Source organism: Biomphalaria glabrata, chromosome 8 (assembly GCF_947242115.1).
Source record: "Biomphalaria glabrata chromosome 8, xgBioGlab47.1, whole genome shotgun sequence".
NCBI classification, from domain to species: domain Eukaryota; kingdom Metazoa; phylum Mollusca; class Gastropoda; family Planorbidae; genus Biomphalaria; species Biomphalaria glabrata.
Window position 1 is genome coordinate 36276794 of NC_074718.1, and position 15912 is coordinate 36292705.

The 15912-nt window shown below is 35.0% G+C and overlaps 1 protein-coding gene across 2 annotated transcripts; it reads left to right on the forward strand.

The window, feature by feature from the left end:
* The first annotated feature begins 1804 nt into the window (after nucleotides 1-1804).
* On the forward strand, nucleotides 1805-14671 carry LOC106059411 (ADP-ribosyl cyclase/cyclic ADP-ribose hydrolase-like). 2 transcript variants are annotated; one of them, XM_056039160.1, is made up of 8 exons: nucleotides 1805-1951; nucleotides 3111-3262; nucleotides 6302-6434; nucleotides 8254-8472; nucleotides 10242-10321; nucleotides 11967-12059; nucleotides 13981-14067; nucleotides 14494-14671. In XM_056039160.1, exons 2-8 carry the CDS (start codon nucleotides 3117-3119, stop codon nucleotides 14618-14620), a joined length of 885 nt encoding a protein of 294 aa, XP_055895135.1. In that variant the 5' UTR covers nucleotides 1805-1951; nucleotides 3111-3116; the 3' UTR covers nucleotides 14621-14671. The 2 variants fall into 2 exon arrangements, with proteins under 2 accessions (XP_055895135.1, XP_055895136.1); XM_056039161.1 differs by lacking the exon at nucleotides 1805-1951 and adding an exon at nucleotides 2291-2995.
* Nucleotides 14672-15912: the final 1241 nt, after the last annotated feature.

Sequence of the window (15912 nt, forward strand, 5' to 3'; positions counted from 1 at the left end):
CCAATAACTTAGCAGAGTTTAAGTCCTCAATTAAAATGCATGACTAGATTAACACGCGGATACACGTAGGGCGTAATTATGTTCTCGTTTCAAGGGACGTTTGTATTGTGTTTAAAATGAAACAAAAAATGTAGGCAAGAAATAGGCTTTTTTATAGGCCTATGTGTAATCAATCGAAACTCATTTTCACTTCGGATTGAGAAGTTTAAATTTATTCCCAGACATCGCCCATACAACAAGGGTTTCTACTATATCTAGATATCTAGATCTAAGATAAGTCTATGATATAACCTCTATAGCCTACTATTGCTTTAAAAAATTCTTGAACTCTTTCAAAAACTTTGTAGCGTTTGTTCGTGCGCACACCATAATAAACGCGTGAGAGCACACTGTTATCATTTTTCTGTTCCATTTAAATAAAGATCAGAAGCGATGTTAAGATATATACGTCATCCTTATTATTTGGCAGCCATATTTTTTTACTCGGGGGTGCTTTGACATCTTAAGTTACGCTGGTTTTTTGTTTTTTTACGTAAACATTCGGGCTTAGGTACTTTTATAGTGGAAATTGGATTGCGCAGACAGCTGGAGAGATCTCACGAAGGTCGCTGTATACACATTTGAGACTGAATGAAAGGCCCTAGCGTCTAATACAGGCGCAGAAGACAGCGGCTTTGTCTGAATAAGATGTGACAAAATAGGCAAGACTCTTAGGTCGGCGTGGTCACATAAATACTGCACTCAACCTTAATCTTTCGGAGTCGAAGACAATGCCTTATTATTTTTTCGTGAATACCCAAGGTTATAAACAAAAATAGAATGATTTCAAAGAATTTGTGGATCCTTTTTAATGTGCGGATCGGGAATATGAGAATTGTATTTAGATTCTTAAAATTGAAGATCTTAAGTTGGGGTGAAGAGCACACAGAATTAATCACAAAAATATTCAACGAAAAAAAATTACAAGACCATGAAACGATCTATTACATTGAAGCATAAAATACTGTGTTATTTCCATTTACCAGTGGTCACGAGTCCGATGTAGCGCCTGCGTTATGTCCATTTACCAGCGGTCACGAGTCAGATGTAGCGCCTGTGTTATGTCCATTTACCAGCGGTCACGAGTCAGATGTAGCGCCTGTGTTATGTCCATTTACCAGTGGTCACGAGTCAGATGTAGCGCTTGTGTTATGTCCACTTACCAGCGGTCACGAGTCAGATGTAGCGCCTGTGTTATGCCCATTTACCAGTGGTCACGAGTCAGATGTAGCGCATGTGTTATGCCCATTTACCAGTGGTCACGAGAAGTTCAGAACATGGTCTCCATCATTCCAAGCCTGCCAGAAATGTGTCAGGACTAAAATAATCTTTGTTACTAATAGAACATGTTGAATTTATATTTATTTCACTGTTTTTGCATGTATCTGATAATTGTTTTATAATTTAAATCTCCATTTCTTTTTTTTTTTTAGCCTGTTGGCTGTAAGATTAAACTATTCCTTAGATATAAAGATTTTAAGGTGGTAACACCAACTTCAAGAAACATAGGAAATAAAAAGGTCAAGTTCAAACACTGAACCATTAGAACAACAATCTGAATCGCATAACACTGGCTAATCAGACGTAACCTACCATTATGGCCTGCCTTGGAAGAATAATGGGGAAAAATTAAAATCTTATGTTAAAATATATTCAAGATAAAAAAAAGGCCTGGAAATGTCTGGAAAACCCTAAAAAAAAGTCACCTTGACCAAATGATGCGTTAACTTAGACCTACATATATATAGATCTTTATAGAATATAGGCCTACTTATGTAGATAAAGCAATCGACACATCAATCACTAGCCTATACAGTTAATTACAGAAGTCAGGACAAGTTCATAATCTTGTCTAGAACGCATGGAAGCGACTCCTAGTACTTGCTATCTGTAGTTTAAAAACAAAGAAGAGGTAACTATCGGTTTTCACTAACAAGTAAAATTAATATAAAAACTTCATGTTTTAAATTTAATTACGTAGTTTGATTTTTGAAACATTTTATCATATTTTTTTCTAATGAAAAAATAAATCTAAGCATTTACAGATCTATTAGATAGCCTAAATATTCCAATATCTTCTTTGTTGATTCATTAAAATATATTGTAAAGTTAAAAAACAAATTGAAACAAAATAGTTGGCAACATATCGAAACATGACTAATATAATTCATTGGTATTGGTGGGACCTACATAAGTAGGATTATCATTCGCAGTTAGGCCTAGCTAGTGTTTTGAAACCTTAATGTAGATATCTAAGAAAGCAAAGTGCGTTGTCATTAACAAGCCTATTAAGTCCAAGTCTACAAGCTTATCTTTAAAACGAAAAAAAAAACAATGCAACTGTTTATCTACAAATTGAAGGAGATTAAGACTCTAAAAGTGTATCTTTCTTTAATGGACGATTTATATTGTTTCTGTAGCGGTAAATCGCTTGAAGTACTTAATAATTGAATCAATGGCAGTTACGTGTTGACATTTTAAAGTAAAGTTTTCTAAGAAAAGAAAGAAATTGTACACATTGTCAGTGTCGACACATTAGTCAAGGCCAAGTAAATCGAGTGCGCGTAAACACTTTGTTATAGGCCTACCCATTAAGTAGGTCTATGAGTTGTGACTGTGTGGAGTTTGTGTTGACATGTGTAGAACTAGGATGTAGTGTACATTTGGGTTGGATTTCATCATTTACAGTCGATTAGGTATATCTTCCTTGTGTGTGGATACAGTTCAAAACTTTATTTAGAATTGTTTCCCTTTTCTAGCTGTTTTAAACTTGTTACGTTCTGCAAGAGCATTAAGCAGAGAGACCCACATCTTGTTAGACGACAGCGTTATTGCTAGGACCGAGATGCGTTAAAGAAAAACAAAATTCACTGTAGTCCCCTGAACAGTGTCCACCGAGACATTTTCTAGTCATGTGACGGTTCCGTTTTTCTCCAGATAATAAGAATCCTTTCAGGTATGTTCAGGGACTTACAGATGTCTGCGTGATGCCTACAATACAATTAATAATAGCTATGTGGTTTTATCGACACTATAAGTATTCTATTGTTAATATTTTACGATAACATTAGAGCAGGATGAAAGTGTTAGCCATCTTGCTTGCTGCCTTGGTTCTAGTGACCAGTGCGGCATCTCGTCAAGGCACCACGCCTAACATCAAGGAAGTGTTCATTGGAAGATGCTGGGACTACCAGGAGATACGCTATAATACTATTCTTCCCATGTGAGTTCATTGTAGTAGTCTAACATGTAGCCTATAAGTGCAATGGCTTTGCATCCATGGCGTGTAGGGGCTCATTGATTTTTTTAACGCAAAGCTAGCTTATACGATGTTTAATTGTATCAGTTAGTTTGGATCAGTCATGGAATTAAATTTCTAATAGAACTAGACCAACAACAATAAATCTGTGCTATTTTTTTGTTTAGAACTATTTCATGCGTTTAGCTTTCTCTATATGCCATGATCATAGACTTAAATAAATATAGACTGGCCGAAGGAAGTAACTTCATGTAACTTGAAAACATGTATATCTATTGTATTCGGATTTACGAATTATGAAAAATTGCATGATCTTCATTTTTAGAGATTAAACAAAACTCATAGACATAAATAAATATAGACTGGCCGAAGGAAGTTACTTAATGTAACTTGAAAACATGTATATCTATTGTATTCGGATTTCCGAATTATGAAAAATTACATGATCTTCATTCTTAGAGATTAAACAAAACTACACTGCCTCCTTATTTACAATATATATATATAGGTGTGTGGCTGAAATAGATATGAATACTTAACTTTTATACTGCTCATAAATGCTGTATAATAAAGTACACAAAATTGCAAGTCACAAATTTTCGTTTCATAAAACTCTTTAATCGGCCAGTCTAAACTTATTTATGTCTATGACAAAACTACACTGCCTCCTTATTTACAATATATATAGGTGTGTGGCTGAAATAGATATGAATACTTCACTTTTAAACTGCTCATAAATGCTGTATAATAAAGTACATAAAGTTGCAAGTCACAAAGTTTCGTTTCATAAAACTCTTTAATCGGCCAGTCTATATTTATTTATGTCTATGGCTATGATCCTATCACTTATATGGACCATTTGGGAAAATGGGGGGGGGGGGGGGAAAGAAAGGGATATCTGAATGAATTTTATCGTAATCGCTTTTTAAAAGCATTTATGAAAAAGGGGAACTCAAGCCGATGTTATAATTAATTTGAAAGTGAGGTGAAAATAGAAGATTGAATAGTTATCTATTGTTTGTTTCAAACTTTCTTTAAAGCGGCGATCTTGAAAGGGTACTATTTCAGCTTATACCACCACTTCAGTCAAGTACAATTTCTTTCCCTTGTTTGAGATACCAAACAAAATAATTAATTACGAATAGCTAATCAACTAATTGGTTATTTTAAAAAAAAAATATTTTTGTGTTGTCACTTAAAAGAAATAATTGTGAAAAATTGCAGCTAGATCCGAGATTGGGTATAGGAGAAATAACGTGTACAAACGTTTGACCAATCGTTTTGTATATGCATGATACATACTCGATTTAGTGCTTTATACACTCGAAATAGTCGTGCGATTTGCGCGCTGGTCTGTCGTTTAGTAGTCTCGATGGTCCTGGGCTCATACGCTGTCCGCTCTCATCTTCCGTCGTCCTGCGTGACGTTTGGGCCAGGATATAGATAAGCTTCAGAATCTGAAGGAACATCCGAAACATGCAAAACATTTTACAAAACAACCATATTGTTGAAACGAGACCCACGGGCACTTTGCTATGTCTGCTACGTCACTGAAAAAAGTGTCGTTGTCGCGGCTTATTAGTAGCCAATACATCTACTTTCTCATTGAGTCCTCAACTCCACAGTAGTACAGGGGCGTAGTGAGGGGCGCATTATGCCCCAGGCGCCACACGCAGAGGGCGCCATATACAGAGCGAGGGGCGCCAAATGGTCTCAGAGACAATCACGATTTTCTGGAAATGTTCATTGAGTCCTGGAAAATATATTTGTAACAATAAACATTTTCACATAGTTACCTAGTTAGCCATTTATTATTACAGTCTGTTCTCTCCCTATCAGAAAATCCTTAATCCACTGATGCAATGGACCATCAATGCCAAAATATTTTAATTTTTTAAGCAAACTATGGTGGTGAACTTTGTCAAAAGCCTTGGAAAAATCTAATAAGATAGGGTTAGGGTTATCTAAACCTTTTAAAAATCATCAATTAGTCCTATCAGTTGTGTTTCACATGATCCATATTTCCATGTTGGAATTGAATAAGAACATTAAGTTTGTCTAGGTGGTCTATGATATTGCTACATATTATGTGTTCTAGGATTTCACATGTGATGCTGGTTAATGATATTGGTCTGTAGTTTACTGGGTCATATTTTTTCTCCTTTTTTAAATAAAGCGACGACGTTAGCTTCTTTCCAGTCCGAAATGAGCTTTTAGCATTGTGTCTTTCTGGGTATTTTATGGAGTTATATTTTTGATTAATTGTTCAGTTCTATTGCTATATTTGTAAAGTTCAAGTATTTTGATGAAACATTTCTTTTAATGCATCAAAATATTTTGCTTGAAACAGAATTTCATCCTTTTGATTTGATTGGGAAAAATAGAATCTTTAAACTTTAAATATAAATGTTGTGAATTTCCATTGACCAGCTATCTTAATATTATTCTTATCAAAGGGATTGATTAGATTTAATAACAATAACGGCAATGTCTTCGATTTTCGATTCTCAAGATTAAGGATGGGTGCAGTGTTTAACATGGCTACGCAAACCCAGTTGCGACCTATATATTTTTCCGCATCTCGTGCAGACAAAGCTGTTGCTTTATTACTATGCTATGAAAAAAAGGGCATAATGTTTCTAGCAAACAGATTGAAAGGAGTTGAGTTTCTCCTTTCTTTTAAATTCTTCCAGCTTCCTCCAGGCGTCTCGGTTCTGGGAGAGTCTCTCCAACTGTTCCCACGTTCCCATGTGGGAAAATTGATGCCATACGATTGAGCGTGTTTAAATTCTTAAAATTCAATAATGGTTTTAATTTACTTATCCGAATAATTAGTCAAACTATTGGACGACAAAGTTTTCTATAAGATCTGCTCAGTTAGTTTCAGTCGTTGAGTCATTTTTTCCGACACAATAATAGTATTTAAAAGCAGTCAACAATGTATAAGTTATATTCATTATTTTTCTCTATATGAAAGCTATTTTATTTTTGTTGATGTCTTAGAGAACCAAAAAACTGTTCACATTTATGGGACTTGTTCTTCAAAGCTTTCTCTTACCACGCCCCATGTGACGTAAGGCAAGCCAATTATGACCAATACTTGCAAGAAGCCAAACAGTCATTACCAGCGAATAAGGTGAATGCATATTTTGTTAACAAGTCAATGTCAATCTTGTTGCTTTATATATAGAAATGCAGATTTCGAGTGTTTTAAATACCTTAATGATTGATAATTACATGATATAAATTCTGCTAACAAATCTTTCAAATTATTTTATTTTATCAAATAATCATTTACTTGAAAAGGTATGATATTTCGATTAACAAAGTAGTATGGGACTCTTGAATCTCCGTAGATTTACTCAGTATTTGCTAATTTAATTGCAACTTTTGTGTCCTAGGCCGTTGGTCAGTGATTGTGGAGACGCGACGGTACGAAGTTTGTATAAGAACTTGTTAATAACATATTTTTTAGATCAGTGGCTCCCAAACTTTTACCTTAAGGGAACACTTTGTTTAAGTGGATTAAACTAACAAATTTAGCCATCTCTGTAAATACTGAAGTATTAGTTTCCCTTGTAAGTATTAAACAAAATAATGAATTACCAATAATTAATTGTCTAATTAGTTACTTTTTAAAATTGATTCATGTCTTTTTTTGCCAATAGGTAATTCGGTGTGGGAGAAATAACGTGTAGACACTTTTTACCAGACAGACAGACAAATAGACAGACAGAGGGAGTTGATATAGGCTTTGTTCAAAAAAAGAGCAGCAGAAAAAACTGAAAATCATTGTCACAGTGAAGCCAACCGACATTAAACAGAAATCTACAGCTGCACAGCTTACTGGACAGTCTTGCATCACCACATCGGGTATAGGCTAGGAATTTTCTGGTGTTTAGCGAAGTGGCCGGGCAGAGTGATTATTTCGGATATTGGCCATATACAAGTGATGTTGACAATTAACTATATACATATTTGTTAGCCTCCTTCAGTAGAAGAACAACTATGGTTTGTCTTGTAGAGCACTTTGCCATTTGATTGTAAAGCCCTTTTCTGGAGAGACCTTCCCGCCCACATGCAACGCCGATAAAGGTGACATCCGCTTTGGTGGTAGGAAAAAAGTCATTTTACGGTGACAATAAACTAGAACATTACAGAAAGACCGCTGGAAGGAAATCTACCGCGAGACAATGTTGAGACCCCTAACCTATGTAAATCATTCAGTAATAATAATAAGGCTTGTCTTCGAGTCCGAAGATTAGTGAGGAATACAGTTTTTCCAGTGGCTGCGCAGCCCCAGCTGTGACCTACATATTTTGTCACATCCAGGGCACGTTTAACCATTGTCCGCAGGTGGTCGATTTAGAATTTCTTTTCGTCAAATCATGAAATAGATGCGCAGCAAACGAACTTCCTTCTTTAGAATTGATTTCACCGAGTCAAAGGTCTGAACAATGATTGCTACGTCACAACCTGCCACGTCACAACCTTCCACGTCACGAATGGTCTCGCTTTTACTCTAATTCATTGTTTTATTTGCTTTCATAGTGTCTTGTATCATGAGTATCTGGCGGAGTGCGGTGAATATCTTGTGGAGTATGCCGTAGGGGGCGCTGTGGCTGAGATGTTAAGCGCTCGGCTTCAAAACCTGGGGTTCTGGGTTCGAATCTCGGAGAAGACTGGGATTTTAAATTTTGGGATATTTAGGGCCCCCCTTATTCTAGTGGGTACCTGACTTTAGCTGGGAAAGTAAAGAAGGCGGTTGGTCTTTGTGTTGGCCGTATGACACCCTTCTTGTTGGCCATAGAATCAGATGACCTAAACATCATCTATCAACTTTACTATGCTCAATATCTGGTGGAGTAGAAGCAGGTAGATTTTTTTATTATTTTATTTTGGTGATGTGTCCCAAAGGCATTAGAATTAAACGTTTCCATATATATTTTTTACAGGCTATGTTCTGGTCTGGCATTTACAATTTGGCACATCAGTTTTCTGATAATGGTATCAACTATGTGACATTGGAGGATACACTTATTGGCTACCTGGCCAATTCTCTCACATGGTGTGGTCAAGAAAACTATCCTGGAATGAACTTCTCGGCGTGCCCAACCTGGACAGATTGCCCACTAGAAGCTAGCGAAAGCTTTTGGTCCGGTGCTTCTACAACGGTAAAATCACTACGAATCTTAAGAATATATAGGCCTATATATATATATATATATATATATATATATATATATATATATATATATATTTGTAGGGTCTATAAAAGTATAAAACAGTTTTATGTTGTTTCTGATTCTGGACACGGATAATGCAAGAAAGTGCCTCAAGGGAGGCATATAATCGAGAGTGTGTTAAAATAAGATGTCGTGGTTTCTTTTACTGTCACTTTTATTGACGAGACACTAGAGAATGTAGTTCTGAACAGTAATTTTACTCTGAATCATAACAATACACTATATTTTTTATAATTCTTCTTATCAACTTGCAAACTCTTCAAGGGTTCAGGAATCAACAAAAAGTTGGAACCTGGACACCGATCTTTAAAACGGCTCAAACGATTTTTTTTTTTAAATCCGAGAGTTTTATGTATATCTTTGGGAGAATTACTAGCTAATTGTCCACACATGGGAAACTCTAGCTTTGGTTTGACCGTTATCATTTTTCAAAATATAATTTTCTTAAAATTTAATTTGGTCTGGAGCTCTAGACGATATATATCATGAACATAAGTCAGTGGAAATTCCTGACGTCAATTCGCTACTAGTGTTATATATAAACAAATAGACGTCGAGGAACTTTTTTTGTCAGCGTCTTATGACAACTTCAATCTGTCTAGACTACTGTCTCTTTTTGTTTCTAAGTCTGGATCTATATTCCTCACTATATCTAGTATTTTAGTCTAGAGTCTAGACTACTGTCTCTTTTTGTTTCTAAGTCTGGATCTATATTCCTCACTACATCTAGTATTTTAGTCTAGACTACTGTCTCTTTTTGTTTCTAAGTCTGGATCTATATTCCTCACTACATCTAGTATTTTAGTCTAGACTACTGTCTCTTTTTGTTTCTAAGTCTGGATCTATATTCCTCACTACATCTAGTATTTTAGTCTATACTACTGTCTCTTTTTGTTTCTAAGTCTGGATCTATATTCCTCACTACATCTAGTATTTTAGTCTAGACTACTGTCTCTTTTTGTTTCTAAGTCTGGATCTATATTCCTCACTACATCTAGTATTTTAGTCTAGACTACTGTCTCTTTTTGTTTCTAAGTCTGGATCTATATTCCTCACTACATCTAGTATTTTAGTCTTGACTACTGTCTCTTTTTGTTTCTAAGTCTGGATCTATATCACACAACTTCTCTTCTATATTCCTTACTACATCTAGTATTTTAGTCTAGACTACTGTCTGGATTTGTATCATCAAAATAGAATTTTATATACCCTGAGTAGATTTAGACATTGGGGGAAGGGATTGGGGAGGTGAATAAATGTTTGTTTTTTTTTTAATTTTTTTTTGTTATTTATCATTCATTAGTGAGTTGTTAATCGCTCTAACAAAAGATCACTGGCTTCAAATAGGAGGAATATAGATTAGCCGTTTTGAAAAAAAAAATTTTTTTTATTTGTTTGAAGTATTTATAACTTATATCCTCTGATTTGAACACAAAGTATCGTGTCTCATCAAAGGGAAGTGTTCATTTATCAAATGTATGGTTCTCTAACTCTACCTCTTTAAGATAGATAGATAGATAGATAGATAGATAGATAGATAGATAGATAGATAGATAGATAGATAGATAGATAGATAGATAGATAGATAGATAGGACAAATCTTTGTCCTACATTTCCTTGTCCTGATCCAACCTTTGGCATAGTCAATGTTATTACTTTGGTCAGTAATCTTAAACTATAACTCATTTGAACTATAGTTTGCAGCCTCAGCCATTGGTCCTGTTGTTCTGATGGTAGATGGGTCCAATCCAAATAAACCTGCTTACAGGCGCGACAGGTGAGTACTAGGCCTACATCTGCCATCTAGGGACTAGAAGAACATTGTTGTTATTTTCACGTTACGTAGTTGATTCTATGCAGCTTCAATTTCACTTCTACTGATCTCTGAACTGTATGTAATTAATTTAATTTACTTGTAGCATTGTGACTAAGCACCCGGAAAGCTACGGGGAAGAATAAACTTAAAACAATTAGCGCTGAAAGGGGCGATGGTGTAAAGATTGTATAACAACTTAACTTTGGAGAAGGCTGAGAACTCAATGCGAGGTGTGACGCGAAAGGAACTAACTAATGAACATATGATTCAACTGTTATTAATATTGTGTCAATGAATGACAAGACGAATACCAGAGACTGATTGAATGGTGTAATACTGGGTTCTTACTTCCTGAAGTGCTCTAGACACGTGACGAGACAAACACTATACGACTGACTCAAGTCCGTTCAGCAGACAACATGAAGATTTTATTTACAACATAATAATAATATACTGCACTCCTTTTTAGTGCTACAAGTCAAGAAATAATAATCATATCCGCATAACAGCGGTATCAAAAGTATCCAATACGTTAACAACAAATCACGTCCGCATCTCAGCGGGTAACAATAAGAACAATTACTACTAGTGACACTGGAGCTTCAACTATAGATATCCATTGAAATACGAATAATACCTTAATATTCAATATTACTTCACACTAAGACTGTGACATATTGAGATAAAAAGATTTGTTAAATTGTACGAACAAGCAAAATAAAAAATAATAAAAAAAAAAAAACAACACAAAAAAAAAACAAAGCTGTTACTAAGTGTAATTGTATTAATTAGTTTGGATCAGTCATGCAATGATATAGGCTATGCAATAGATGTGCAATTGAAATATTTTTTACCTATCTTGTTTTTGTTTATGACAGTTTCATAGTTTGAGCTTTCTCAATGCGCTACGATCCTATCACTTGTCTAGACCAGGTGGGAAAGGCCGAGGAAGAAGTGAATAGTTGGGTGAAGGTTAAGTGATCGCTTATTAAATGCATTTTATAAATTAAAAAAAAAGTACTTCTTGAATTCGAACTCGATTGCTCAACCCTCCTCAAGCAATACACTAACCACTGTGCCTGCGCAGTGCTTTTAAAAATAGATAAAAAAAATATAGTTATCTATTGTTATTTTCAATTCGTTAAGCTAAGACCTACTTCTCTACACAAAGGATAAAGGGGAATAGTTCAACTTATGCCACCACATCTGTGAAGTACTACTTCTCTCCCTTGTTCGACACCAAACAAAATAAAATAATTAATTACAAATAGTAAATTAACTATTTTTTTTTTTAAATTGATTTCAAATTGATCCGAGATAAGGTGTGGGAGCAATTACTTGTACATCTTACCAGATAGAGTGAGTTGAAAAAAAATCGTTTCTTATGAAATAGACTTTTTATTTAGCTAGTATAGCAGTTTTAGCTGACTAAGATGATCAATTCGTAAGTTTAGTAAACGAATTATTTTCACTTCGACAAATAAACATTTTTCTTGTCTTTGAAACAACTTGCGGCTTTCACTCATACTAGTAAAAACTTTGTATTGTCTTTGTATTTAAATCAGTATTACAACAGGAGACTTAATTCCGCATATTTTTCCATCAGTTTCTTTGGAAAGTACGAGTTATCAGGATTGAATGTGAGCAAGGTACCATCTGTACACGTCATTGTCACTCACGCTCTTGGTGCAGCAAAACTGTGAGTCTTAAGTCCAGACTTTTGTTTTTAAGACTTAAACAAATTAGAAAATAAAAAAGATGGGAAAGTGAAAGAGAGGGAGCGCAAGTGATAGTGTAAGAGATGTGGAAAATGTAAGAGAGATGGAAAATGTAAGAGAGATGGAAAATGTAAGAGAGATGGAAAATATAAGAGAGATGGAAAATGTAAGAGAGATGGAAAATGTAAGAGAGATGGAAAATATAAGAGAGATGGAAAATGTAAGAGATATGGAAAATGTGAAAGAGAGGGAGCGCAAGTGAGAGTGTAAGAGATGTGGAAAATGTAAGAGAGATGGAAAATGTAAGAGATGTGGAAAATGTAAGAGAGATGGAAAATGTAAGAGATATGGAAAATGTAAGAGAGATGGAAAATGTGAAAGAGAGGGAGCGCAAGTGAGAGTGTAAGAGATGTGGAAAATGTAAGAGAGATGGAAAATGTAAGAGAGATGGAAAATATAAGAGAGATGGAAAATGTAAGAGATATGGAAAATGTGAAAGAGAGGGAGCGCAAGTGAGAGTGTAAGAGATGTGGAAAATGTAAGAGAGATGGAAAATGTAAGAGATGTGGAAAATGTAAGAGAGATGGAAAATGTAAGAGAGATGGAAAATGTAAGAGAGATGGAAAATATAAGAGAGATGGAAAATGTAAGAGAGATGGAAAATATAAGAGAGATGGAAAATGTAAGAGATATGGAAAATGTAAGAGAGATGGAAAATGTAAGAGATGTGGAAAATGTAAGAGATATGGAAAATGTAAGAGATGTGGAAAATGTAAGAGATATGGAAAATGTAAGAGATGTGGAAAATGTAAGAGAGATGGAAAATGTAAGAGATGTGGAAAATGTAAGAGAGATGGAAAATGTAAGAGAGATAAAAATGTATGGAGTTGGGGAGTGTAAGAGAGATGAAAATGTATGGAGTTGGGGAGTGTAAGAGAGATGAAAATGTAACAGAGATGGAAAATGTAAGAGATATGGAAAATGTAAGAGATGGAAAATGTAAGAGATATGGAAAATGTAAGAGACATGAAAAATGTAAGAGATATGGAAAATGTAAGAGAGATGAAAAATGTAAGAGATATGGAAAATGTAAGAGACATGAAAAATGTAAGAGATATGGAAAATGTAAGAGATATGAAAATGTAAGAGATATGGAAACTGTAAGAGACATGGAAAATGTAAGAGAGATAAAAATGAATGGAGTTGGGGAGTGTAAGAGAAATGAAAATGAATGGAGTTGGGGAGTGTAAGAGAGATGAAAATGTATGGAGTTGGGGAGTGTAAGAGAGATGAAAATGTAACAGAGATGGAAAATGTAAGAGAGAAGAAAATGAATGGAGTTGGGAGTGTAAGAGAGATGAAAATGTATGCAGTTGGTGAGTGTAAGAGAGATGAAAATGTATGGAGTTGGGGAGTGTAAGAGAGATGAAAATGTAACAGAGATGGAAAATGTAAGAGAGAAGAAAATGAATGGAGTTGGGAGTGTAAGAGAGATAAAAATGTATGCAGTTGGGGAGTGTAAGAGAGATGAAAATGTATGGAGTTGGGGAGTGTTAGAGAGATGAAAATGTATGCAGTTGGGGAGTGTAAGAGAGATGAAAATGTATGCCGTTGGGGAGTGTAAGAGAGATGAAAATGTATGGAGTTGGGGAGTGTAAGAGAGATGAAAATGTATGGAGTTGGGGAGTGTAAGAGAGATGAAAATGTATGGAGTTGGGGAGTGTAGAGAGATAAAAATGTATGGATTTGGGGAGTGTAAGAGAGATGGTGAATGTAAAAGAGATGGGTAGTGTGAGAGAAGGGGGGTGTATAAGAGAGATGTGGAGTGTAAACGAGATAAGAAATGGTAGGCTATGACAAAAGTCATTATTGTTTCTTAAACTATCATTTGTTGCTCCACAGAGAGGTGTGTGGTAACGGTACACTCGTCACATTACAGAACGATGTTGAAGCCAGAGGCATGACCTACACATGTGACGACAATCCTGAGTGAGTCTTATCTGCACGATTAATAATAATACACGACACATAGCTCTACATGCAAATACGTGACATTCACATATTTACACACACAGAAACACATATACAGGATCTAGTGGTTACTGAGATCACTGGTACGAGGATGACATTCTTGTGTTTAAATCCTGTCGGCGTTTTTAATTTTACTCTAAAATTTAGTGTAATAGCTTTAAGGGAGGCAACCTTAAGAGAAATAACGTGTACTGACTTTTTACCAAACAGGCAGGCAAACATAGTGAGTAGATTTAAGCTGTGTAAAAAAAAAAGTGAGGAAAGAGAAATGATTTGTAATATTCAGTTATAATAAACCTGACATCTGTCACGTGACATGGACATGTTATTTATTATATTTTTGTTTACAGTTTATTGTTATAATTTCTTGACTCTCTGTTTTAGTTCTGTGATGTATCTCCTGTGTGCTGAGAAGCCAGATTGCAGAGAATGTAAGCTGGCTAAGGCTTTGGCAAGCGGTCAGCTGAGCTACAACAGCAGTGTCATTACACCGGATTATATTATGGGCTAGAAGCGGAGAAATTCGAAACGTTTGTAATTTATACAATAAAAAAATAAAAAGGCATTGTGTTGACTTGAGATAAAGTGGGCAGTGGCCTAGCTAGGGATTAGCCATCATTTGGGGGCCGGGGGGGCTTGACCTCTTTAGGGGCCCCTCCATTTTGACATTCGACATCATAACATGAGATAATGGCGTAATATTTAATGTAAAAAAAATAGAACACTAATTTGGAGGACCCCCTTCAAGTGAGGGTGCGTTTTTTTTTTCACATTCTCACCCAATACCCCTACCATAGCTACGCCACTGAAAGTGGCCTAAGTGGTGGCTTTATATCAATGTTGTTTAGCTTAAAAAAGTAACATAAAAAAGTATAAAAAAAATAAATTACTTCAATTTGAAGCTGATCCCTATATATAATTTCGTATTCTATTTATTTCTTACAAGAGTATTTCTAGCGAGCTTTGCACAGTCAGTAAGTCCCAAAGCTCTTCACCTTAGACTCGTTCCTACCCACTAGCACCTGGTGAATATGTATTAATAACACTTTATCCCCAAGATGCTAAGTCAACATCTTCCTTGGTAGCGTGAAGCTAATAAGAAAGATATGCATATTGTTTTCTTACTAAAAGTAGATTGTAGACACTAATCAACCTTTTTATCTAAAGTTATAATGTATTAATTTAGGTATTTTCTTAGCAGCAATCTTTAATATAAATGTATGTTGTTAGTAGCTAGTATGAAAATGTAAAGATAAAAAAGCACTAACAAAGTCAAGATAATCTTGTAGGATTGTATTGTAATAAAATCGTTTTATTCGTCCAAATGACCATTAAATAAAAGTCTGATTTCTTTATTGGCTCACGTAAATAAAAAAAATTGGTTAAAAAATAATGTGTACAAGCCCTCTATTTATTTCCACTTCTCTTGTCTTCTTGATATGTATAAGAAATCCATTGACAGCACCGTCTACCTGATGTTTTAATGTTTGATAAAAATAATATTCATTACAGAGCAACCATGCCAATTAAACAGCTTATATAATATGACAGAAATGTATCAATAAAACCTGTTCGAACCATACATTATTGCTAACCTGTAAATATTTTCCCAAGGAGCTGCAGAGAACATTGAAATAGTGCAAACTTTTAAATATTAATTAAATTAAATTTTACTGCATATACTGGTTATATCAGCAAAAAAAGGGCAGCAAAGATTAAGATTACTTAGAAACATTTACTCGTTTAATGTTAGCGAAAAGGCCTTGGCTATGTTTTATCACGTACACATCTGCAATATTTTAA

What these genes read in the sequence shown, in the direction of transcription:
- LOC106059411 (XM_056039160.1), top strand. Translation starts at nt 3,117, where the DNA reads ATGAAAGTGTTAGCCATCTTGCTTGCTGCCTTGGTTCTAGTGACCAGT. An exon ending in GGTCCGGTGCTTCTACAACG is followed by an intron (nt 8,473 to 10,241) that starts GTAAAATCACTA and finishes TTTGAACTATAG; the next exon opens with TTTGCAGCCTCAGCCATTGG. An exon ending in ACATGTGACGACAATCCTGA is followed by an intron (nt 14,068 to 14,493) that starts GTGAGTCTTATC and finishes TCTCTGTTTTAG; the next exon opens with TTCTGTGATGTATCTCCTGT.